The following is a 27891-nucleotide window of genomic DNA, read 5'->3' on the forward strand; positions in this document are numbered from 1 at the left end:
TGCCCTGTCTACACCTGCAACTGCTTGAGGCTCACCAGCTTCTAACTGAAGCAACAGGTCAAATCTGTTTTCCACATTCACCACGAACCTGTCAGACAAAGGTCTAGGCCTGTTCCTCCTGTTGCCTGTTGCCACTTCCCACCTCTCTTCACCCTTCTCCCTCTCTAACCCATCAAGATCTCCCATAGCCTTGTCTAACTCAGCCTAAAGGGTGGCAATTTTCCCCTCCTGTTCTAGTATCTTCCTACCTCTACTACATATCCTACAAAACCACTGATGAGTCTCATTTATTTCCCCTATTCCCACGCCACTACAGTCACCCACATGGAAAAAACTACAGCACCCGTCACACCAAAGCCCTGACCTAACAATTCTATGGCAAGCCAAGCACTTTTCACTCAAGATAAAATGTAATAGTTTATTAAGAATAAGTCAGTTAAATTACAGATAAACACGAAAATATGACTCTTCAAATTTGGCCTACACGCAACTGTGTGTAAACAAAAACAACAATGCAAAGTTTCTGAAATAACAATCTTTACACTACTTTCTGAAAATGTGAGTTAAATAATGTAGAGGTACGCTACAGTTAAATTGCTGAGAGAGCAAAGAACAATTAATCTGGTCATTGGGGCTCAATTTGAAGTAAGACTCCAGTCAATGAGATTCCAAATCGAAAATGTGTCTGCAGATGCCCAGCTCAGTGGTTGTCTGCAGATGCCCAGGACAGTGGTGGGATACCAGCCTGTGTGTCACCCACAGCCCGATAACTAGGAGTGATGGGGTGGGGTTCCATTTCTTTTATTAGCAGGACTCCTTTGTTTGTCATTCATGGCACCCTTACAGCACAGCAATATGTCAACAATATTCTACGCCACATGACGGTGCCCTTCAGGGCAAGCCATCTCAATCTTTAATTTCAGCAAGATAATGCTTGCCTACTCACAGTGAGATTTTGTACTGCTTGTCTTGGTGCTTGCCAATCCCTACCTTGGCCAGCTAGTCACTGGATCTCTCCCCACCTGAGAATGTTAGGAGTAACATGGGCAGGGCCACCCAACCAGCTCGGTATTTTGATGATCTAACGTGCCAGTTGGACAGAGCGTAAGGGTATAACATTTTTACTGGCAAATTTTATACAAGTCCCCATTTATTTTATTTTGTTGTCGCAAAGCACTGATGGCATTGGCATAGTCATCAGTAACAGAAAGGAAATGCCAGCTGCTTTGAGGGAGACAAAACTCAAGAATGGTGAAGTTAAGACTTGTTGCAAAGGGAAATTGATGGCAATGCAATGATGAGATAAGGAAAAGTATTTACATGTTGTCAACTATTTACAGTGACCAACTACAACAAACTCAGAAGAAGAAAACAGTGACAACAAAGTCATAAATTATCTTGAAATACATTGACAGAATGGATGACACCGACATAGATGACCATTTCAAGAAAAATTATACAGCAACACGGAATCATCCCTGAAAATATAACATTTTGCCATCTGATGGACGTTGCAGCTCTAAATTCATACTTTCTGTACAAGAAACTCAGAAAATTTGGGAGACTTGATTCCTGAATTAAGCTTTTTGAAAGTTTACTTGAAAACTGTAGTGCACTTGTTAATTCTTCCTCTCAACAAATAAAAGTGAGTCACCTTTGGCAAATTTCAGCCTCACAACGATTGTAAGACGCTTTTCCTAAACATATTCCTTCTAGTGAGAAGAAACAAGCACCAACAAGACCCTGTCAAGTGTGCTGCAGCAAAACATATGTCAAGGGAAATAAAATAAGAAGATAAACCTATTTGTTGCGAAGAGTGCGATATTGCACTATGTGTAATATCTTGTTTGGAATTGTACCATATGAGAAGTAATTTCTAAGTGAATATTGTACAACAAAAGTCTATGCATTGGTTCCCCCACTAAAATCCTACCAAAATGATTCAAAAGTAATATGCTTATTTTCATAATACGTGTTGCTGTTGCACAAAGCTTCGAATTGTTGGCAAATTACAATTGCAACAGTCATTTGATTTGAGAAAAGTGCAGTAAAATGCATCAGATTATGCCGCACCGTAAGAAAGCATGGTGAGGCATGCGAAGAATTACATGAGTGGGAGCAGCTAGTGGCCCACTCTAATCCCTGCTGCAACAGCACCACAGTGGCAGATATAACCAACACAATGGTCATTAATTCAGTGCAAGAAACAGCCAAATTGTTGGGTTAAAGTAAACTTAGATGTCTAGTAAACTACACCTGCCATGTGACCAAATTACTAAATTTTGTTAGGGTAGCAGAAGAAGGTAATAGGGTTCATTAAAGCTAACCTCTGCATTTAATTTTTAAAGATTGCAGTTAATTAGTAGACAGTAACCAATTTATAGGCACCCCCCCCCCCCCCTTAAAAGTGTCAACTGCCTGTTCATGTTTTGCCCATTATTATTTGTCTAAATAAAATTTTAAATTCCAGGTGGAAAGGGAAAGAGCAAAAGATGCACAGAATAATGTTAAAATTGCCCAGGTGTTGGAAGGATTTGTGCAAAGAAAAGTGATCAAACAGACTGTTATGACAACAGTTTATGGAGTCACCAGATTTGGTGCAAGGTTGCAGATAGCACGCCAGCTGAAAGGTGAGTTTCAAAAAATTTAAATTTACATTACATTGAGTTGTTAGATGAAATTTGCATGCAAATGAGAAGAAAAATTGCAAATAAACATGCAAAAATGTTAAATTGGTTAGGTGATATGAAGTAATTAACAAGCAAAACAAATATTCTTACCGTGAATTATTCATTTATAGATAGATCATGTCCCATATTCCTTTGGAGAAAGAGAACGTTGTAGGCTGTGGATCAAGCTTGGTATAAATTAACAAAATCCACTACTGTAGGGTATATTTACAGTTATCTGATATTAATATGCTGTATTCAGTTTGTGTTTAGAGAAGTTGTAAAGGGACGCAACAAAATATTAGAAAAGCTGCATTCCCAGGCATATCGAACAGATGTTGCCTATTTACTATGCTTGCTTAATATTTACATCTATACACCAATATCTATAATGGAATGATCATACCTACATCCCCTAGTCATAGACAATATTTATAATAATCATGATTACTTGTGCTGCAAACAAGTTTTTGTAGTTCTTGCATCTTCGTAGATCTTTGCACTAATTTTTGAGACAATTGCTCAGAAGTGGTTCTGCATTTTTGTAAAATGTCATTGATACCGGTATGTTGTTATATGATTGAGATGCATTGATAAACTGATGGTAGGAATGTGCCTGTATGTTCCCAAGTTGATATGCATGAAGTAGATGGTATGTGATAATGATTGAAATGGGGTCCTCTTGACATTTGAAAGATTTATTGATGCAAGAATAAAGATGTGCACTTGTATAGAACACTTCTTAATAATATGTTAGATGCCATACACCATCCAGCTAAGGTTCTACATGTGCTGAGTGGGTTTGAGTCATGGAGATCTAAAGGCTCAGGATAGAAGGGGTACACTGTGTGTTTTATTGCCCCTGTGGTAATCTCAATCTACCTCAACAACTATGCTCTGCAAGCCATCTTACAGAGTGTGATGGATGGTACCTAGGGTACTTATATTTTTCTCCCAGCCCTGGGCTCTAATTTCTCTGATTTTCTCATAGTGGTCAATTTGCAAGATGTAAGGGAATCATCTTTGAATGTATGCTCCTGAAATTTTAACGGTAATCATCTCAGTGATACAAAAGGCAACTCTTGTAGTGACTGCCACTGGAATATATTTAACATCTCGCACTTACTAAATGATCCCATTACAAAACATGCTGCTCTTTGTTGGATCTTCTCCATCTCCTTTGTTAATCCTACTTGGTGTGGGTACCAGACTGAGAGGTAGTATTCAAGAACCTTTTATTTACAGTCAGCTGACAGTCCCTACAGCAATTGTTGATCCTCTTCAAGGCTTCGTGCATTTCACTACAGTCTCCTAGCATTGCAACTTTCCCATAGACAACAGCATCATCTGCAAAAAACTGTGTGGCACTTACAGTGTTATCCATAGATCATTTGTTTATATCGTAAACAGTAAAGGCCATGAAGACTGCCTTGGGGTACTTCAGAAATTACCTTTACATCTGTAGATTCCTGGTCTGAATAAAATATTGAATTCAATCTTGAATCCAGTCACAAATCTGGATCCATACTTGGCAAGCTTGAATTCACTAAACAGCTGTGTGGAACTGTATTCAATGCCTTCCAGAAGTCAAGGAGCATAGCATCAATCTGGTGCCTTTGTCTGTAGAATTCTGGATTTTATGGACAAGCAGAGAAATCTGTGTTTTCCAGATACCTGTTTACGACATCCAAGGTGAGTCTTATAAAGGAGATTTTCATTCTTAGAAATATTATAGTGCATAGAATGATCCATATTGTTCTGTTTGCTGGAATACCAGATCACACAAGGTGTCCTTTTACAATGTCATAAAAGAGAAGAGATAACATCAATGATATATAAACCACTCATCACTGGTTGCTGGATAAATGCCAGAGGTAACTGGGATGTGTAACTCATTGCTAAGAACTAAGATTACTTGTGTTGTTCTAGACTGGAGAGTGCAAACATGTAAGAGGTACTCCTGGTTGTCAGTATGCCTATGAACATAAACAGAACTATCATTTTTTCCTAGACAAAAATGATTCTCACCACTGATTGCTACTGGTTTAGATCAGTTCTCAAATGTGCTCTATTTTGTAGACTTGTGTCTAGCAAATTGCTGTTGAGTGTAAATGTGGCAAAGAAATATTGGATTACAGACCCACTTTCTGCAAGTGATTGCTTACCATTTGTGTGACCACATTTGCATCATGAAAGCTCTGCTTTCTGGACAGTTGCTACACTGCTCACCACGGTGGCTATAGTGATTCCTTTATCCAAATGTTTATCATTGCATGGAGGTTGCACTGACAGAGCTCTCCATCATCTCCACCATTGGTAGCTCACTGTTACATCACAGTCCTCAAGAGTTGCAGTTCTTTGGGATCCTATCCCACAAGCCCGCTATTCATCCATCTTTTTCCACTTAATTGCACAGTTAGTCTTTATTGTCATATTCTTGGTGCTACAGACATTACTGTGAGAAGCATGACATAGAAATTCACTACTGTGGAGCATTCAAACGAAACCCAGTTGCTAGTGTAAAGTAACAGTAATGATTTTATTAGCTCAAAAATGTATTTATACACAGTACTCATACTCAGAAATAGTCGCAAAAACTGTTGGCTTATTTATCCCATTGCCACACTAGCCGGTCGATTCCATCCTTGAAGATGCTAGTAGGCTGCTGTCAGATCCAGGTCTGGACCCAGTCACACACTTCGACTGTTGCAAATCGATGTCTGTGAATAGCTTGTTTTAGAGGTCCAAACACATGGAAGCCACACAGTGAAAGGTCAGGACTGTGCAGTGGATGTTCCAGCATTTCCCTGTGAAACTGTTGCAATGTCGTCTTCACCGCGTTGGCCATGTGTGGGAGAGCATTATCATGCAGGAGGATAACGCCACTGGCCAACATGCCTCGGCATTTTGACTTGATGGCTTGTCTAAAGTGGCTTGATAACGCTGGGCATTGATGGTGGTTCCCCGTTCCAGGAACTCGACAAGCAGTGGCACCTTGTGGTCAAAAAAAGGACACCATGACCTTACCAGAACTGGTGTGCATGACCTTTGATTTTTTGGAGGTGGTGAAGTCAAATGTTTCCACTGCTTGCTCTGATGCTTGCTTTTCAGTTCAAAATGGCGACACCACGTTTCGTCGCCTGCGACAATAAGTGACAGAAAGCCGTATTCCTCCTCATGATAACGTTGCAGATGACTCAAAGACAGCGCCATTCGAGTATTGCACTGTTCGGTGGTCAGTTGGTGGGGAACCCACTGCGCACAGATATTTTTAAGGTTCAAGTGTTGATGCATTATGGTGTGGGCGGTGCCCACGCTAATGTCCAGTAACCAATGGACCTCATCCTCAATGATTCAGCAGTTGTCCAGGACTAAAGCATTCATTCCCGCAGCCATTTCCAGTGTAATGACATGATGAGCCTGTCCAGGACAAGCATTGTCTTCCAGCAACTCGCACCCCTCAAGGAATCGTTCGCACCATTCCACAACACTTGAACGACTCAGACTGTACTCGCTGTACACAGCCTTCAACTGTCGATACATTTCACTGCCTCAAACTCACTTCACTACCAAAAATCAAATCACTCCTAATTGTTCGTGCTTACTCGCCTACATGTTCAGTAGTGGATGATAACTTGTGAGACCATCTTCTCTTCGGTGTGGAACCACACTGGCGCTATGCATTATCAAACTGTGTACACGCATCAGTCTCTCTACCAATAGATGATGCCACCATACCCCCGGTTATGTGGTGTCAACTTACTTGTAAGGCAAAGCTAGATGCACTGAGCAGGTTTCATTTGAATGAACCTCATAGTTTGGCAAGTTGCTGACTCATCTTGCTGGTGGTCTGTGAACATGAAGAGCTAAATTGCAAAGCTCTCTCTATAACTTCTTTTTCTTGCGACTTTGACCCACATTGATGCAGGATTGACACAGTTGTGAACGGCTTTGGCGTGATTAATTTAAGGGGTGTACTGGTGCCCTTCCTGTCGCCATTCGTGGAATGGAATATGTGTACCCCGACTGTTTACATGTAGTGTTATTCATGTGAAAGTGAGTGAAAGTTTCTTCTAAATTTTGTGAATCGTCTTATTGAGACAGTTTGTGGGTACCAGCCTGGTATGCACATAGTGGAATGTGGGAAACCATCTAAAAACAACATCCAAGCTGGCCAGCACACTGACCCTCATTGTTAATCTGCTGGGTGGTTTTCATCTGTGGCTGGCGCACCTCCCCATCGCAGGAGTGGTGCTTTAATACCCTCTGCTATCAGGGCATGTGCAGACCTCTCTATATATGCGCATGTTATATTGCAATATCTGCCCACTTTAGGCATTTTTAACTGTGTGTTTTTGGTGTGTTCTGTCAGTGTACATTGTATTAAAATAAAAATGATTTTTAAACATTCATTACATTAATATCCACATATATTATTCACCTTAACAGGTAAGCCTGTGACTTATACCACTTCAAAACTGTTAGTATTGAACAAAACAGTGTGAGTAATTTTTATTATGACAACATTGTATAACTCTTAATCAAATTCAGTTTGTGTACATAGTGTACAAACAAGATTGTTATAAAACTTCCTGACAGATTAAAACTGTATGCCGGACCGAGACTCGAACTCGGAACCTTTGCCTCTACCATCTGAGCTACCCAAACACGACTCACGCCCCGTCCTCACAGCTTTACTTCTGCCAGTACCTCGTCTCCTACCTTCCAAACTTTACAGAAGCTCTCCTGCGAACCTTGCAGAACTAGCACTCCTGAAAGAAAGGATATTGCGGAGACATGGCTTAGCCACAGCCTGGGGGCTGTTCCCAGAATGAGATTTCCACTCTGCAGTGGAGTGTGCGCTGATATGAAACTTCCTGGCGGATTAAAAGGTTCGAGTCTCAGTCCAGCACACAGTTTTAATCTGCCAGGAAGTTTCATATTAGCGCACACTCCGCTGCAAAGTGAAAATCTCATTCTGAAGATTGTTGTATTTGGGATTTACGTGTTTATGCCCCCATCCCTCTCCCCCATGCCCCTGCGCACTCCCACAAGCAATTCTGTGATCTTGCCCACACCCCACCCTCCCGCTACCCAGTATCGCTCCCCTCTCCTCCACACACCTCTTCTGTCCCTCGCTAGCCACTCCAACAAGGACTGCTGCTCACCTAATATGCAGTCAGTCAGACGTTAGTGCACAGAGATGACAATGACTGCGTGTGTGTGTGTGTGTGTGTGTGTGTGTGTGTGTGTGTGTGTGTGTGTGTGTGTGTGGGTGGGTGGGTGGGTGGGTGCAGCCATGCACTATAATGAATTTTGCTGTCTTCTGTATGATGAAAGCCTTAGTCTGATAGTTGAATAACATCCATCTGTTTTTGTTTTTTTATTTTTTTTATTTTTCCTGTTGTGCCTTTCTGCCTATCACAACATCCTTCATGTGGTGTGTAGCATAATGTAAGTCACATGTTATTTTATCCATGTTTGCAACATTCCATTGTAACCAAGCAATTACCTACAAAATTGAAAACCAGTTCATGACCAAAAGAAATACAGTTTGGCAGACCATTAGGCAGTGTTTCCTATTTAATATTGTTATCATGTTCTGCCAAACACCAACAGAAAATTTAGTTAATGTTAATATGAGGTTTGTTGTTGATTCATTGGATAGTAGTTGTAGAGTTAAACATTTTGGTCTAGGACAGTAATTATAAGTCCTAATGCTGAATGGTATAAGTATTGTCAATTATGTTTTATATTAATTATTTTAGAAAATGCATTGGGTATCAGCTCAAGGATTTTGGTGATAGTGTCACATCGTGTTTTTTGGATAACAACACTTGGGCTGTTCCCAGTGTTAAATGTTCAAATAAAATTACACTTCACATTCAACAGAGAACTCTTTTCTTTAGTTTTGATTGCATTTGTAACCAATGAGGAACTTATTCTCTCTCTGAGACAGATTCTAGAGAAAAATATGAAAAAAAAATGTTTATCATCTATGGGTGCAAGATTTGCCCCCACACTTTTCCCAGCACTTCTCATTGATCATATTTAGTCAAGACTGTAGACTGTGTTAAATCAAGGATGTCAGAGTGTATATGACCCGGACAACTGGGAGATCCGGGAAAAATCTGTGAATTTTTTAGAATTCCGGGAAGTTTACATTGTGTTAGTTTTCAATTAAATTTTTGTAACTGTGACTGGTAAGAACCAATACTTTAACAAAGGATATTACTGTATCTCATACTGCAGTAGTAAAACATGAACAAGGAGGAGGAGGAGGGGGGGGGGGGGGGGGGGGAGAAACTTAAGTTGTGAAGGAAATGTGCCATATATAACAGCAAAATGCAGTGCTCATACAAGTGTCTGCCAACAGCAAAATGTGTCAAAGGCTTTGGGAAGATGGGAAGACTATGCAGTGCTTCATAACAACAAATTGCCTCCAAAGAGTGTGACGTCACAACTGCTTGCATTAGATTCGTTTCAGCAGTTGCAAGCGAGTTCATGTGCATGTGCAGTTGAGTCGCATATGAGTAGTACCTTCTCCCACTTCTGGCTACAGAAGTGTTGAAGTTAGCTGTTTAAGCAGTAGCAACAAGCAGCCAGATGTTAACCAGAAAAATTTTACTGGCGTGCCTAAGCTGCCAGGCCCAGGGTGGGGGCAAACCGAGGTATCTGCCTCATACGGCAATTTCAGTGGGGGGGGGGGGGGGGGGGGCATGGTGGGGCATATTCATATTCTTGAGGAAAAAGACCTTATTACACAAAGCGCCTAGCATTCAGCGCACATTGGTCTCTCATTATTCACATGATTTTGAAATGTTTCCCTGTTCGTTTTTTAACATTTTTGAACACATTTCAAGTTGATTTCGGAATGAATCATAAGATGATTTTTGAATTGTGTGATGTGTCTGCCAGGGGAATCCCTGTCGCATCTAGAAATAAACTTTCCTGCAGACAAAAGGCAACGGGGCTACACGAGTGATAACAAGATTGTTTGTTAGAATGAGGAAGGAGAAGAAATGTGTACATCACACAAATTATGAAAGAATATGACAATTACAAATTTATATAAAAAGTTCGTACTGCTACTTTTTGATCTCATGCTTCAGAAGCTAGAGCGTATGAATGAAATGTGAAACAATTTTCTAACATAAAACGTTTTGCTTGTAGTCGGCCTATTCTTTCTACATTTTAAATTCAGTGCATTAATGTGATCTTAGTAAATGGGTATTGTATAATGAATCTTTCATATAGTGTTCCATTAAAAAAGGTACATTGGTTTCTTTGTTCTAGTTGTAAATAATTGTCATGTATTATTGTTTTTCTGACATGTTCTACGTCCTGGAGGACCTCCTCACTACGGATCAATTGGAATGAAAGAAAAAACTAATATAATCTTATCTCCTTTTGTTGTAGTTGGCTCCAGTTCTTCATGTCTAGGGATCTGATTCTTGAAACTGAAATTTTCGCATTTTAGGTTCTCATGTTCCAATTGATGTAAATAATTTTGATGAAGGACTATGCAGATTTTTTGTTTTCATGATAATTTATTGTCTCGCATTTTACTATATCACACTGCCTTCAGAATTTTCAAATTAAGAAAGCAGAAATTACATTGTTCTTCCAAAATACAAAAACACCTCTGATCACATCAGAGGCATGCCAACTACTACCTCCTCACTCTACAGGAATAACGATTTTCCAAAGGGTTTACAGATTTTCTTGACAAATGAATTTCTATTAATTTTGAATGAATCCAAAAATAAACATACTAAACAGTATCAGAATACATAATTAATAATAGAAATTTTAAGTGTGCCAAATATCTCATAATTTAAATGTTTGTTAAAAAAAGATTTCAAGTGTGCATAAGAGTTAGTACATATCGATTGTAACAACAAAAATAAAGTAATTCAATATCATAGTTATTAGCTTGAAATATAACACATTGTATATAAAATTATATGAAATTTTTCATTTAAAGAGTTGAGATAATATTGACCCATTCAGAATTCAAAAAGTAGTTCTGGTATTGACTAATTCTGTTGAGGAAAAGTTATGCTAGAGGAGGATGTCCCTTTACAGTACTCAGATACAGAGGTAAGTAAACAAGGCATAATATGTTGCTGCAGTCGGCAATGCCTATATAAAACAACAAGTATTTGGCTCAGTTGTTAGATCAGTTACTGCTGCTGCAGTGGCAGGTCATCAAGATTTAAGTGGGCTTGAACATGGTGTAATAGTTGATACACAAGTGGTGGGACACAGCATCTTTGAGGTAGCAATGAATTGGGGATTTTCTCATATGACCATTTCACAAGTGTACCTTGAATATCTGGAATGCACTAAAACATCAAATCTTCAACATCTCTGCAGCCAGAAAAAGATACTGCAAGAACAGGACCAACGACGACTGAAGAGAATTGTTCAAAGTGACAGAAGTGCAACCCTTATGCAAATTGCTGCATATTTCAATACTGGGTCATCAACAAGTGTCAGCATGTGAACCATTCAACGAACCATCGTCAATATGGGCTTTCGTAGCCGAAGGCCCACTTGTGTGCCCTTGAAGACTGCATGACACAAAGCTTTACGTCTCGCCTGGGCTTGTCATCACCATCATTGTACTGTTGATGACTGGAAACATGTTGCCTGGTCAGACAAGTCTTGTTTAAATTGTATCGAGCGGATGGACATGCACGGGGATGGAGACAACCTCATGAATCCATGGACCCTGTGTGTCAGCAGGGTACTGTTCAAGCTGATGGAGGCTCTGTAATGGTGTGGGGCATGTGGAGTTGGAGTGAGGTGGGATCCTTGATATGTCTAGATGTGACTTTGACTGGTGACACATACATAAGCATCCTATCTGGTCACTTGCATCCATTCTTGTCCATTGTGCATTCCGATGGATTTGGGCACTTCCAGCAGGACAATGCGCCACCCACACATCCAGAGTTGCTACAGGGTGGCTCCAGGAACACTCTTCTGAGTTTAAACACTTCCGTTGGCACTGAACTTCCCAGATATGAACACTATTGAGCACATCTGTGTTGCCTTGCAATGTGATGTTGAGAAGAGATCTCCACCCCCTCGTACTCTTATGGATTTATGGACAGCCCTGCAGGGTTCATGGCATCAATTCCCTCCAGCACAACTTCAGACATTAGTCGAGTCCACACCACACTGTGTTGTGGCACTTCTGCATGCTCGCAGGGACCCTACATGACATTAGACTGTTGTACCAGTTTCTTTAGCATTTCATTGTATATATTAATTTAAACCATTAACTTTTCCTATTTGTGAGTTCACATTACTTAACAGTAACATTATTATTGGTTGACTACATCATGTGTCCCATGCTCTGAATATATGGTCATTGGCTGGTGGGATCATGTGACAAAAGCTATGATTCATTGACAAAAGTGTTTCACAGTCATAATTTTAGTGGTTTGGAAACTAATGTGCGTTACTTGATGGAATTCATATTTATACTTTCATAATAAGAAAATCGTGTTTCACATGTTTCTGCGCATGAAAGATCTTTCCAAAACATATTTTTCTTCCGTGTTTCTTTTCCTGAAGTGTTGGGAAGTTTTACGACTGTGTATAAAACCTTTACTGTTCAAAGAATGGATGAATTTTATAGTTCCAAGGGAAAGCATACTGTCCCTTAACAAGGAAAAGTGCATTTACTCCCAGAAAAAGCATATTTTTATCTGGGAAAAATCCATATTTTTTTTTCTTGTCCATGTATACACTCTGAAATGAAACAACACTGCAGGTGTAATTGAATTCTTTATTCAAAAGTAATCACCAGAGGCCTGAGCATAAATATTCCACTGTTTCACGAACTGAAGGATTCCCTATTCCCAGATTTCCTGTGGCTCAGTCAGGAGCCAGTCATTCACTGTACCATACAGTTTGTCATCTGAGTTGAAACACTTTCCTTTGAGGTGTTTTTTTAGCAGACCAAACACATGAAAGTCACAGGGTGACAGGTCTGGACTGCAAGGTGGATGCTCAAGCTGCTCCCACTTCGGCTTGGCCATTACACTTGGTGTGACCTTGGAGATGTGTGGACAAGTGGTGTTATGGAGCAGAATCGCTCCCTCTGTCAGCAGCTCAGGCCATTTCTTCTTCATGGAATTTCATAGGCTGCAAAGTGTCTCACTGTACATGCCACTGTTCATAGTGTTTCCATGCTGAAGGAATTCAATGATTGTCACACCATGGATGTCTTTGAAGATAGCGAGCATCATCTCACCTGCCGATGAGGACTCACCTTTGAATTTTGTTGAGGAAGGTGACGACGCATGCTTCCACATCCCTAGAAGTCTCACTACATTACCCCAAATGTCATATGCAAATTTCAACGGGTTTGGTTGTTACAAAGTTTTGCATCTTTTCGTTTGAAAAAGTGGGAGGGGGTAGCCTAAGAAAAATATCAAAAAGTTTAAAAAGTAACCAAATAAGAGCGCCACCCCCTAGTGGCCATTTTACTCCTTAATACTGTCATTAGATGGCTCTCATTTATTGGTCTGACTAAGAACTTTACCCTTGTTAGGTACAATTCAAAAGACAAAGACTTTAGGAAGCCACACCATGTATAGTTGTATGGTCTGGGGTCAAGTAATTCTGTGGTTACTTTCTGGTGTTATCCCTCAAACCAATAATTCTTCTTAAATTACCTTCAAAAATCTTTCCAATTCTGGAATTCTTTTTCATTAAGCACTCCCCATTATCCAGCTTCGACCGTAAGTTACCCTGTTATAAATTTAATGTTCTTTTCATCATCACACACTAGTGGAAAAGCATCTTCAAATGTCTTTAAAGTGTCTATAGGGTGTATTTTCCTTCAGGCTTGAAAAATGGAAACTTATTGTATGCATAACTTTCACTTACTAAAGAAATTATCTCCCACTGCTTATTCGGATTTCTCACTGTCATTCTGCCTGAGAGCTTAGTACTTCCTTTTAATTTTCCTCTGGTTGCAGATTCCTCAAATTTCTCCTTCAAATGAATAGTATAAGTCCCACCATGTCTACCCCCGCTATCTTTATTAGTAGTACTATCTGTACATTTAACATCAGTGTTGTTAGCGATCTCTGCCATCTGGCTAGTAATTACATGTAACTTATTCAAAGTATGCTCTGTTCTTTGTACAAAATCTAGTGGTATTCAGTGTAATATTCCCATTTCGCTAGCCAGATTTTCTTGAAATATTTCTTTCAGTTCCGTAATCAAGTGAATGTTACAGTTAACCTATATGTGTATAGTTTTGAATTCCTGTCAGTTTTTCCATAACTCAGTTGCTACATCCAAGAAGCCATTTCCCATAATTTTCTTTGTGAATTTACCTCAGATGACACTTCCTGCACAAATTCCAAGACTTCAGTTCTCAGAACTACTAATTGTTGTTAAACTCTTCTTTCAAACATCTGTTATTTACATCAGCTCTTCTTCTAATGTTAAATTGTTCAGTTGATCATTAATTATATTAATATCTAATATTAATTGTTCCTTTTCTGCTTGCAACTTTGCAGTATGATTTTCCAGTTGTTTGTCAAGTTTTGGCATAGTATCATTTAATTCAACAAATCAGTGAATATTACATTGGTTAGATGCTTCAGTGGCAGCTGACAAGTTCTCAGTTTTTTGTTTTGGCTATTTAGCTTTTTATTTAATTATCCACTGGGAGATTTAATTCTTTGGTTTGATTTGATATCTGCAGGCACAATTCTTGTTTAGCTCTACTATCTGTAGGTGTGATTAACTACCTATGATTATCATTACTTTAGCTGCTAACTTTAATGCAGAAAGAGCTTATTTGTACCTTCCTGGTGTTCCTTTCACTGTTAAAGTTTCAAAAACAGTCATGTATGGTTCAGTTTAAGCTGCTTCACTTTCACCTTGCGGCTGCTCGTTGTCGTTGTTGTCTATTATCGTAGTGTTGGTATTGACTCCATCAGTCCACACTGCAGGTTCAAAAGCTGCATTCATTCTCATGATGATGATCATAGACATTAAAGAGACAAGAGGCACAGCAACCACAGCATAGATAACAGCCTTACTCAGAACAGCTGTCTTGGCTGTTCATCACAAAACTAAGACAAATATAATATGGGAATGGATGCAAGGTATTTCTTGGCACTCACTGCTGCTGTAAAGATCAGTATTGAGTGAGTAAGATTCAAAGTTTATTCCCAGTTGGTTGTAGAACAATCACTACTTTTTTCCTCACACACTGTGTGTGTGTGTGTGTGTGTGTGTGTGTGTGTGTGTGTGTGTGTTGGCGCACACGTGTGCGCACGCAAAAGTGGATGTTGTACATTGAATCAAAATCGTCTTTAAATTGTACATCCCACTGTACTTTAATGTGTACTGTAAGTCAGTTTTGTAGACTGTCAAGAATATGCCACTTCCAATAGCATGATGTTGACTAAAGCACTTTAGTGTTCCAAATAACTTTTCGGTTGATGACCACATTCCTCGTAGGCACAGAGGGACAGGGATTTGCTGGATTTTGTAGACCATCAGAAGATCCAACTATAGGAATCCCTGACTAAAGCATTTTTATGGCAATCTTAGTGTACCTACCTGAAATGTCACCTAGTTTATTTAATCACATAACAAGATTATTAATGTCAGTAGTAACATCATGTGTAGAAGTAAGTGATCAAGTCCTACTGAATCATAGCTGGTAATGTTGTGAGTAAAATCATGTTGCAAAACATCAAAATTCAGGTTAGAGCACTTTGATTAAAACTACGCATTCTCTTCTGGCAATTAAATGTTACCACAGAATTGTATAGGCTTCTTGATATTCATTACATTTAGTATTACAACCCTGATATTCTCTTGATTCCGTCATATTGTTGGTTCCCATTCTTAGATGCTTTGTCCTGTGTCTATTCAGCATTTATTGATTGCATTATTATGTACTCACGTGTGTGGTTCCCCACCCCCTCAAAAAATTAATAAATAAATGACATAAATCTTACAAAAGGGCCCCTTTTAAAACATCACATTCAAATTGCTGTATCCATATCACATTGGTTTTATAGTATATCCAGTTAAGGTGCCAAAATAGATATCTAACAATGGAAAATCCACAATGGAATGTAACAATATTGTTGCAGAAGAAGCTGAGTAGGACCATAGTGTAGTGGTTATGATACTTAACTATTGCATGGAGGGTCATGAGTTCAAACCTGACTTGGACTGTACAGTTTTAAGTTCTCTATTCGGTTCGAGTACATTCTAGAGGTATCCACAAATGTCACGAATCATTGTACTGGAATGTTCTGTAGCTCTATATATACTTTATATGTTCTGGCCGGAGGCAGTTCGCTCTGTGCTCTTGTATGTGCACATACTGAATAAACCTTTGTTAAGTGAAGTGAGTGTTCGTCATTCATCTAATTACACCTTCTTCTACGTAACATTATTCTGGTGGAGGCATTCTCTGGTGACGATGGCCAAGATCCAAACAAGTGACTGAAGGTATATGAGCGTATAGCCAAATTTAACAAATGGGATGACGGGTCTCTCTACTTGGAGGGCACTGCCAAGCAGTGGTATGAGAACAACAAGGAGAAGTTCGCAAGCTGGGTAGTATTTCAGGCAAAACTGTGCAAGTATTTTGGCAACACGCAATGACAGAAGTGCAAGGCTGAAGATAAATTAAAGTGCAGGGCACAGCGTCCAGGAGAAACTACAGCATCCCACATTCAAGATGTCTTGGAGCTGTGTAAAATAGTGGATCCTAGGATGAAGGAGGAAGACAAGATTGCACATCTCATGAAGGGTGTTGTGGAGGCCATGTGTCAAGCCCTACTCCTGAAGGAGGTTTCGACAGCAGACGACCTCATAAAATGGTACCAGTATATCAAGACAATGCGTCAAAAAAGAATTACACAGAAGAAGTTCGAATGGCTTCCAAATGTTGTATTGATGTCTGTGATAAAGGAAGAAGCAGATTTCACAAGTATTCTTCGTCAGATAGTGAGAGAGGAAGTTCAGAAGGCACTTGGATTATACGGTGAGCAAAAAACTGAGATGCTACAAGAGGTCATAAGGGAGGAAGTGGAACAGTCATTGAACCCAATCTCTCATCCTTAATTTCCCTTTAAAAAGGTGAAAAAGTCGACTCCCAGGCAAAGTTATGTTCCTACAATGCCGCATGAGGAACCTGTTTGGGCACCAAGGAAGACTGACGTCTGGAGGACCCAGGATAACCAACCAGTATGTTTCCACTGCAGACGACCGAGACATATGGTGTGCTAGTGTCTATAAAGGCAGCGGATATTTAATTATGCCCACGCCAGAAGACAGCAGACCGATATTAGCCGACGCCAGCTCGAGGACGACAAAGATGAACAAGAAGATGTGGGTGCAGGACGATGTAGGCCACCATTGCAGCAAGCTGGCCGCTGGAGAACATACTCCCCAACACACCGATCAAGGTCTCCATTGCCGTTTAGAAGCTCCAGCCGATCACCTAGCTGCCGCAACCTGGAAAACTAAAGGATGCAACAGCTTGGAGGTGAGGCCACCAAAGAGAAAAATCCTCCTTCGTCGATTACTACAAAAATGATAGGAAACTACGTCGATATCCTCATGGATGGCTGACGAGCCCAAGCTCTTTTGGACTCTGGAGTATCATATTCAGTCATTTCGGAGAAGTACCATTGCCAGTTCCAGAAAACTGTATTCGTCGACAGCAAAACATCTCTGCTGAAGGTGGCTAATGGAAAATATGTAAAACCTACAGGAAGATGTACCATTCATGTGGGTATAAGTGCCTATATGCAGCCCTTAGTGTGTAGTCATGACACCATTCGTGGATGGGACTTTTTGAAAGCTTCTCAGGCAGTTATAGATTGTGGTCGCTCAAAGATTATGCTAGACAAGATGAGATATTGTGGACAGGAAGTTGTGCATCTGAGTGTGTGGAGACTGTGTGTGCTGGAAGAAGTGATCATTCCTGCAGTCAGCACTAGAAAGGTAACTGTCACGTGTCATGCCATGCATCAACCCATGGATCTTGTAGTGGAATGTAAGAGAAGCATACCACTGAAGAATAACTTGGTCATCCCAGTCTCTGTCATCTCATTTAAGAACAGATTTGGTGAGTTATGGATAGTTAACTGTCGCCGAGAACCACAGATGCTTCCAAAATGCATGTACATAGCAAACGCTGAGCCGTTAATTGTAGAATAGCTGAGTGTCATAGAAACCTCCCATGCCGAGTCTGTGGGAGAAGTTAACGCTACCACTATGAGACAAGATCTTCTAGCTCAACTATCACCAGATCTCACAAAGGAACAGCAGAAGAAGCTACTTGCAATTCTTCAAGAGTTCTCTGATTGCATCAGTCCACAGGTGAAGAGCAAATTAGACAAATCGATGGTGAAGCAACGGATTAGCACTGGAGACCATCAACCAATAAGCCAGAGAGCATACCATGTGTCAGAAACGGAACCTCGAATAATTCGCAACGAGATAGAGCAAATGATGAAGAATGACATCATTCAGCCTTTGCAGAGGTCATGGTAGTCACCAGTGGTCCTCATCAGGAAGAAGGATGTCAGTTGGGGCTTTTGTGTTGGTTACAGGAAGCTTAATAAGATAAAGGAAAGGAACATTTACCCTCTTCCATGAATTGACGATATACTAGATTGTCTGAAGGGGGCTAAGTTTTTCTAAACCATGGACATGTACTTGGGATACTGACAAATCGAAGTAGATGAGGCTGATCATGAGAAAACTGCATTCATCACCACTGAGGGCCTCTATGAGTTTAAGGTAATGCCGTTTGGTTTGTGTAATGCAGCAGAAACTTTTGAACGGATAATGGATAATCTTCTAAGGTACCTGAAGTAGAAGATGTGGCTTTGTTATTTAGATGACATTATAGTGTTCTCAGAGACATCTGATGAGCATATAAAAAGACTGAGGGCCGTTCTTAAGTGTCTCCAACTAGGCGGACTGAAACTTAATCCAAGAAAGTGTCTCTTTGGAGCAAAAGAAATCAAAATACTTGGACACCTTGTGTCAAACAAAGGTGCATGGCCAAGCCCAGAAAAGGTGAGATCCATAACAGAATTTCCTATTCCTAAAAGTATTATAGATCTGAGAAGCTTCCTCGGATTATGTTCTTATTACTGTCATTTTATCAAAGACTTTTGTATCAACGCCAGGCCACTCCAAGAGTTGTTAAAAGCTGATGATAAATTTATGTGGGGTGGTGCCCAACAAGATTCTTTCGATGTGCTATGAAAAGCTCTGATGACTGACCCTGTACTTGGCCTGTATGATGAGAGAGCACCTACAGAACTACAAGTTGACAGTGTTAAATTTCTGGGATTGCAACTCGATAATAAATTCAGTTGGGAAGGGCATACCACAGAATTGCTTAAGCACCTAAACAAGTCTGTATTTGCCGTGAGAAAGATGTCAGATGTAGGAGATATAAATATAAAAAAAACTTGCATACTTTGCTTACTTTGATTCTATAATGTCATATGGGATCATATTTTGGGGCAACTCGTCAATCATACAATGAAGGCTTTCATGACCGGATGGTACTGTTGTTGATAATTCTTTCGGGTTATATGGCTGTTCTCTTAAGGAGGGAGCAATGTCACAGAAGAAGCTAATTAGCACCATGGTGTAGTGGTTATGATGCTAAATTGTTGCATGGAGGGTCGTGAGTTTAAAACTCACCTGGACTGTAAAATTTTAATTTCTGTATTCAATTCGAACATTGTAGAAGTATCCACAAATGTAGTTTGCTCCACGCTCTTGTATGTGCAAGTGCTGAATAAACCTTCATTAAGTGAAGTTAGTGTTCGTCATTCATCTAATTACATAGTCGATACTCACCATATAGTGGAGATGCTGAGTCACAGATAGGCACAACAAAAAGACTGTCACAAAATAAGCTTTCGGTCAACAATGCCTTTGTGAGAAATAGATGACAGACACACACAAACACACTCACGTAAACGCAGCTCTCACACATATGACCACAGTCTCTGGTAGCTGAAGCCAGACTACCAGGTACTGTGAGTTGCATTTACGTGTGTGTGTGTGTGTGTGTGTGTGTGTGTGTGTGTGTGTGTGTGTGTGTTGTCTATTTTTGACGGAGGTGTTGTTGGCCGAAAGCTTATTTTGTGACAATCTTTTTGTTCTACTTATCTGCGACTCAGCATCTCCAAAATAAATAACTCTTATATTGAATGACATGTTGAATTATTTTCTTCTAACTGTTTGTTGCAGATCTGGAAGGCTTCCCAAAGGAGTTTGTGTGGCCAGCATCAACTTACCTCGTAACTAAAACATTTGATAGTTTGCGAGAGATGTTTACATCCACAAAGGAGATACAGGTACTTCATTATTCTCATGATTTTGTCAGCTATCAAGCCTTGGAATAAGTGTATTTAATCTGATTTTGTGAACATAATTTATTGCATAAGTGTATAGAATACAGGGGTTCTCAGTTTCTCTGGTTATGAGCTGTTGCCAAAGTGTTACATTTAACCTGACTCTGGAAGCAATCAAATTATTTAATTTTATTTTTCTCATAAAATATAAAAATTATTGAAGGAACAAGCTGCCAGAAACTATTACATTTGTAAAAATTTCTTTTGGTGACAACAAGAACTAAACTCAAGTTGTGGAGTGCCAAAGGAATTATAAATAGTCTAAACCAAACTGTAAACAAATATAAGTAACAAATTTCTCTATTTACTATCACGTGATGAGAGTTGCATATGGGATCTGTGACATTTTTATATTTGTACAACTGCAACACTTTGCAGCAGTGTTCCATAACCTGCAGAAAAGCTTGTATTCAGCACATCTCAATAGCCCCTCCCCCCTCCCTTTTTTTTAAAAAACATTCTATTTCATACCTCTTCACTGTGTTTATCATGTCATCATTAATATTGCAAGTAAAAATTGAGGTTCAATCCTTAGTTGGTCCCAGAACTGTGTCTGTCACTCATTTTTTCTTTTACATGTGGAAATGATTTGTTAATTAAAGAAATGCCAAATTATGCCCTGGTTCTGAATTCCCCTATTACTAAGTTGGTTTAAAGCTCTTAGGCCTCCAGTAGGACAAAAGTACGAAGTTATAACAATGAATATTATAAACTTATACAACCAGATGCATCATATACCTAATAATGAATTAAAGAAATATGAGGGTTGTTCAAAAAAAGGTACATAACAACAATGTGGGTGTAAGTGAAGTCTTTATTCAAAAGTAATCACTACAGGCCTGAGCGCAACTATCTTACTGTTTCGTGAGACGTAGTATTCTCTGTTCCCGGAATTCCTAGGGCTATGGCAGGAGCCAGTCCTCCACTGTGTTCTTCAGTTTGTCATTCAAGCTGAAGTGCTCCGATTTGAGATGTTTTTTAGCATCCCAGCCACATGGAAGTCACAGAAGACATGTCCAAGCTGTAGGGTGGATACTCGGGCTGATCCCACTTGAACTTGGCCATTATACTTTGTGTGACCTTGGAGGTGTGTGACATTGGAGATGTGTGGACTGGAGCAAAATTACTCCCTCCGTGAACAGCCGGGGCCATTTGCTCTTGATGGATTTGTACCGACTAAGGAGTGTCTCACAGTACACATCACTGTTAATGGTTTTTCTGTGCTCAAGGAATTCAATGCATATCAGACCTCGGACATTGACGAAGGTGGTGAGCATCACCTTGCCTGCTGAGGTCACTGTCTTGAATTTGTTAGGGGAGATTATGAAACTACATTCACATCCATCACTATCTTACTACATTATCCCAAAGTGACATATGCAAATCTCAACCACTTTGAATGTTACAACATTTTGTACCTCTTCATCTGAACGCTCCTTATGTAAATGAAGCAAATTCTGGATAGATGTTGAGAGATTATGAAGTAACTCTTAAGAAGTGCTAACAACTGCCCACATTAGGCTACCAAATGTCATAATTCAGCTGCAAGAGATTTAGTTTGGCTCAATGCAAGAGATTTAGTTTTGCTATGAAATGATACTGCATCGGAAGTGTTACTTGAATTCCAAACTTTTGGCATTTCCTGTCAGTACAAAATTTTCTTGTTCACCACCGTATCATGTACAAACAATAAACAAAACAACTATTAATGCACAAAAACAGCATATGGTGAAGTAGTGAATGTCCCATCACCATCCACACCAAGACAAGTATGGAATTGGAGAGCATCTGAACTTCCTTAACTGATATGCTGTAAGTAAAAATATAGAGGGGACACCAGTAAATACAAAATGAACATGACCAGATACTGTTTTCTCTCACACACCAACTGTTTACAATGAGAGAAACTTCATTTCACTAATGCATTTTTGTTAGTGTTTGCTCCTGTATAAGCCAGATGTTGCAGAGGTTTGTGCGTAGGCTTTGACTGGGACACTCAAATAAATAAATAACATCAGGAATAAGAAAGGAATGCTGTCCTTTCCAGTATAGTATGACTGACAAACACAAGCCATTGTCACTAAAAGAAGCAGTAGCTGATGAAATTAAGCATGTGATGGGCTGGAAATAGTAGTGAGAGCACAAAGCCTTTTCAGTACCTCTTGTCCAGTAGTAAAGAAGAATGATGGATCAGTCAGTATGTTTGTAGATGCTTGGATGCTAAATTAACTCATTCAGACGAAACAAGACTGACTGATGGCTATGGACATACTTATGGATAATTTCTCAGGGGCCTAAGACATGAGCAGTGTGGACTTTATGTTTGGCTACCCCCCATGAACCATGGACCTTGCCGTTGGTGGGGAGGCTTGCGTGCCTCAGCGATAGAGATAGCCGTACCGTAGGTGCAACCACAACGGAGGGGTATCTGTTGAGAGGCCAGACAAACGTGTGGTTCCTGAAGAGGGGCAGCAGCCTTTTCAGTAGTTGCAAGGGCAACAGTCTGGATGATTGACTGATCTGGCCTTGTAACAATAACCAAAACGGCCTTGCTGTGCTGGTACTGCGAACGGCTGAAAGCAAGGGGAAACTACAGCCGTAATTTTTCCCGAGGGCATGCAGCTTTACTGTATGATTACATGATGATGGCGTCCTCTTGGGTAAAATATTCCGGAGGTAAAATAGTCCCCCATTCGGATCTCCGGGCGGGGACTACTCAAGAGGATGTCGTTATCAGGAGAAAGAAAACTGGCGTTCTACGGATCGGAGCGTGGAATGTCAGATCCCTTAATCGGGCAGGTAGGTTAGAAAATTTAAAAAGGGAAATAGATAGGTTGAAGTTAGATATAGTGGGAATTAGTGAAGTTCGTTGGCAGGAGGAACAAGACTTCTGGTCAGGTGACTACAGGGTTATAAACACAAAATCAAATAGGGGTAATGCAGGAGTAGGTTTAATAATGAATAGGAAAATAGGAATGCGGGTAAGCTACTACAAACAGTATAGTGAACGCATTATTGTGGCCAAGATAGATACGAAGCCCACGCCTACTACAGTAGTACAAGTTTATATGCCAACTAGCTCTGCAGATGACGAAGAAATTGAAGAAATGTATGATGAAATAAAAGAAATTATTCAGATTGTGAAGGGAGACGAAAATTTAATAGTCATAGGTGACTGGAATTCGAGTGTAGGAAATGGGAGAGAAGGAAACATAGTAGGTGAATATGGATTGGGGGACAGAAATGAAAGAGGAAGCCGCCTGGTCGAATTTTGCACAGAGCACAACATAATCATAACTAACACTTGGTTTAAGAATCATGAAAGAAGGTTGTATACATGGAAGAACCCTGGAGATACTAAAAGGTATCAGATAGATTATATAATGGTAAGACAGAGATTTAGGAACCAGGTTTTAAATTGTAAGACGTTTCCAGGGGCAGATGTGGACTCTGACCACAATCTATTGGTTATGACCTGTAGATTAAAACTGAAGAAACTGCAAAAAGGTGGGAATTTAAGGAGATGGGACCTGGATAAACTAAAAGAACCAGAGGTTGTACAGAGATTCAGGGAGAGCATAAGGGAGCAATTGACAGGAATGGGGGAAATAAATACAGTAGAAGAAGAATGGGTAGCTTTGAGGGATGAAGTAGTGAAGGCAGCAGAGGATCAAGTAGGTAAAAAGACGAGGGCTAGTAGAAATCCCTGGGTAACAGAAGAAATACTGAATTTAATTGATGAAAGGAGAAAATATAAAAATGCAGTAAGTGAAACAGGCAAAAAGGAATACAAACGTCTCAAAAATGAGATCGACAGGAAGTGCAAAATGGCTAAGCAGGGATGGCTAGAGGACAAATGTAAGGATGTAGAGGCCTATCTCACTAGGGGTAAGATAGATACCGCCTACAGGAAAATTAAAGAGACCTTTGGAGATAAGAGAACGACTTGTATGAATATCAAGAGCTCAGATGGAAACCCAGTTCTAAGCAAAGAAGGGAAAGCAGAAAGATGGAAGGAGTATGTAGAGGGTCTATACAAGGGCGATGTACTTGAGGACAATATCATGGAAATGGAAGAGGATGTAGATGAAGATGAAATGGGAGATATGATACTGCGTGAAGAGTTTGACAGAGCACTGAAAGACCTGAGTCGAAACAAGGCCCCCGGAGTAGACAATATTCCATTGGAACTACTGACGGCCGTGGGAGAGCCAGTCCTGACAAAACTCTACCATCTGGTGAGCAAGATGTATGAAACAGGCGAAATACCCTCAGACTTCAAGAAGAATATAATAATTCCAATCCCAAAGAAAGCAGGTGTTGACAGATGTGAAAATTACCGAACTATTAGCTTAATAAGTCACAGCTGCAAAATACTAACACGAATTCTTTACAGACGAATGGAAAAACTAGTAGAAGCCAACCTCGGGGAAGATCAGTTTGGATTCCGTAGAAACACTGGAACACGTGAGGCAATACTGACCTTACGACTTATATTAGAAGAAAGATTAAGGAAAGGCAAACCTACGTTTCTAGCATTTGTAGACTTAGAGAAAGCTTTTGACAATGTTGACTGGAATACTCTCTTTCAAATTCTAAAGGTGGCAGGGGTAAAATACAGGGAGCGAAAGGCTATTTACAATTTGTACAGAAACCAGATGGCAGTTCTAAGAGTCGAGGGGCATGAAAGGGAAGCAGTGGTTGGGAAAGGAGTGAGACAGGGTTGTAGCCTCTCCCCGATGTTGTTCAATCTGTATATTGAGCAAGCAGTAAAGGAAACAAAAGAAAAATTCGGAGTAGGTATTAAAATTCATGGAGAAGAAATAAAAACTTTGAGGTTCGCCGATAACATTGTAATTCTGTCAGAGACAGCAAAGGACTTGGAAGAGCAGTTGAATGGAATGGACAGTGTCTTGAAAGGAGGATATAAGATGAACATCAACAAAAGCAAAACAAGGATAATGAAATGTAGTCTAATTAAGTCGGGTGATGCTGAGGGAATTAGATTAGGAAATGAGACACTTAAAGTAGTAAAGGAGTTTTGCTATTTGGGGAGCAAAATAACTGATGATGGTCGAAGTAGAGAGGATATAAAATGTAGGCTGGCTATGGCAAGGAAAGCGTTTCTGAAGAAGAGAAATTTGTTAACATCCAGTATTGATTTAAGTGTCAGGAAGTCATTTCTGAAAGTATTCGTATGGAGTGTAGCCATGTATGGAAGTGAAACATGGACGATAAATACTTTGGACAAGAAGAGAATAGAAGCTTTCGAAATGTGGTGCTACAGAAGAATGCTGAAGATTAGATGGGTAGATCACATAACTAATGAGGAAGTATTGAATAGGATTGGGGAGAAGAGAAGTTTGTGGCACAACTTGACCAGAAGAAGGGATCGGTTGGTAGGACATGTTCTGAGGCATCAAGGGATCACCAATTTAGTATTGGAGGGCAGCGTGGAGGGTAAAAATCGTAGAGGGAGACCAAGAGATGAATACACTAAGCAGATTCAGAAGGATGTAGGTTGCAGTAGGTACTGGGAGATGAAAAAGCTTGCACAGGATAGAATAGCATGGAGAGCTGCATCAAACCAGTCTCAGGACTGAAGACCACAACAACAACAACTGGTGGATGCCATTACACCCAGAAACTTATACATACGCTACTTTATTTATTTTTATTTCTAAGCAAATCATGTAATTCTGTGTGTTGACATTTGGTTTTAATGTATCCGTAACAGTATTTATAAGTGTTTTAAGCTCATATCTTGGAGAAAGATTGTGAGAAAAATTAATTAAGTATATAGATGATGTAGTAGTTACTAATTGTTACTTGAAGTATTACCAAGATTGTAGAAAAAAGGTATTGCATCAGTAACCTCCCCATCATCCACATACAGCTTTCTGTGGAGTGCATTCTTCATTGGGCCAAACGGGTGGAAGTCAGGAGGTGTGAGATCTGGGCTGTAGGATGGATGAGGAAGAAGAGTCCAATGAAGTTTTATGAGCTCCTCTTGGATGCACTGACTTGTGTGAGGTATTGCGTTGTCATGGAGAATTAGAAATTCATTTGCAGTTTTGTGGTGAGAAACACACTGAAGTCATTTCTTCAGTTTTCTGAGAGTATCACAGCCACACTATATAACCCTAACTTTACTATCGTAATTTATATGCTTTTATCTGAATAACAGGACACCCTGTCTCATTGTTGTCGCATATACCATACCCCAACAGAAAAAATGGCACTGCTACGGGAAAAGCCACGTATAACCCTCTTATTAAAATGTAGTTTAGTTTCCAACTAAAGTACACAATGGGAGGATATTCCTCTTAATAGGAAAAGCTAATCAATAGAGTTACCCTTTTTACAGGATTTGACCTTGCGTCGTGTCTAATGGATAAGTAAATCAGTCTATTCAATTTGTTTCCTAAGATTTTTACCCAGCGGTTAAATAGAAATGCAGAATGAATAATATTATACTGAAGCTAGGACAACTCAGTTCCAAGTACATTTAGTGGTTTAAAACATGTACTAATGGTCGCCAGCCTATCCAGGCAATGGAACAGTGAAGTATTGGAAAAACAGAAGTATGAATTTTGCCTACTTTCTTCCTACTGTTTAATTTGTTTCTTCAAATTAAATATTACTCCATGTAAACAATATTGGTGCAGACACTGGAATTTCTTTTTGACTACTGCACCCTTGTACATTATATTTTAAAAAAGAGGAAGCCCAGTAGATTAGGAAACTAAAAAAATTTGGGTAGGGGGGAGCTATAGAAAAGAATTTTCTATAATAAACAACTTAAATACGTAATTACTTAGATACTAAAGCACATACTTCTTATACTGATCAATTCACTTCAAGAAAACCTCTTTCTCACTGGAAATTTACTTTCAAAAGCTATTATTCTTTGAACAAGCTCTGTATAGTCATTTGTTGTTGTTGTTGTTGTGGTCTTCAGTCCTGAGACTGGTTTGATGCAGCTCTCCATGCTACTCTATCCTGTGCAAGCTTTTTCATCTCCCAGTACCTACTGCAACCTACATCCTTCTGAATCTGCTTAGTGTATTCATCTCTTGGTCTCCCTCTACGATTTTTACCCTCCACGCTGCCCTCCAATACTAAATTGGTGATCCCTTGATGCCTCAGAACATGTCCTACCAACCGATCCCTTCTTCTGGTCAAGTTGTGCCACAAACTTCTCTTCTCCCCAATCCTATTCAATACTTCCTCATTAGTTATGTGATCTACCCATCTAATCTTCAGCATTCTTCTGTAGCACCACATTTCGAAAGCTTCTATTCTCTTCTTGTCCAAACTATTTATCGTCCATGTTTCACTTCCATACATGGCTACACTCCATACGAATACTTTCAGAAATGACTTCCTGACACTTAAATCTATACTGGATGTTAACAAATTTCTGTTCTTCAGAAACGCTTTCCTTGCCATTGCCAGCCTACATTTTATATCCTCTCTACTTCGACCATCATCAGTTATTTTGCTCCCCAAATAGCAAAACTCCTTTACTACTTTAAGTGCCTCATTTCCTAATCTAATTCCCTCAGCATCACCCGACTTAATTAGACTACATTCCATTATCCTTGTTTTGCTTTTGTTGATGTTCATCTTATATCCTCCTTTCAAGACACTGTCGTATAGTCATTTACCAGATTCTAATAACTTGGCTACATTCTGATTGAATTTTACCTGAGTAAACGTTTACTATAAGAAAACACAAAAATAATTGAAATGGTATCTCTTTATAT

General features: G+C 39.7%; 1 protein-coding gene across 1 annotated transcript in view; it reads left to right on the top strand.

The window, feature by feature from the left end:
- The window catches only part of LOC124777195 (DNA-directed RNA polymerase, mitochondrial), a 283528-nt gene that overhangs the window by 223401 nt on the left and 32236 nt on the right, over nt 1-27891 (top strand). Inside the window, exons 19-20 of the mRNA XM_047252510.1 lie at nt 2471-2630; nt 19959-20065. Coding sequence (XP_047108466.1) covers nt 2471-2630; nt 19959-20065 — 267 coding nt within the window. The remainder of the gene's footprint in view (nt 1-2470; nt 2631-19958; nt 20066-27891) is intronic.

The sequence above is a fragment of the Schistocerca piceifrons genome, chromosome 2 (genome assembly GCF_021461385.2).
Source record: "Schistocerca piceifrons isolate TAMUIC-IGC-003096 chromosome 2, iqSchPice1.1, whole genome shotgun sequence".
NCBI classification, from domain to species: Eukaryota; Metazoa; Arthropoda; class Insecta; order Orthoptera; family Acrididae; genus Schistocerca; species Schistocerca piceifrons.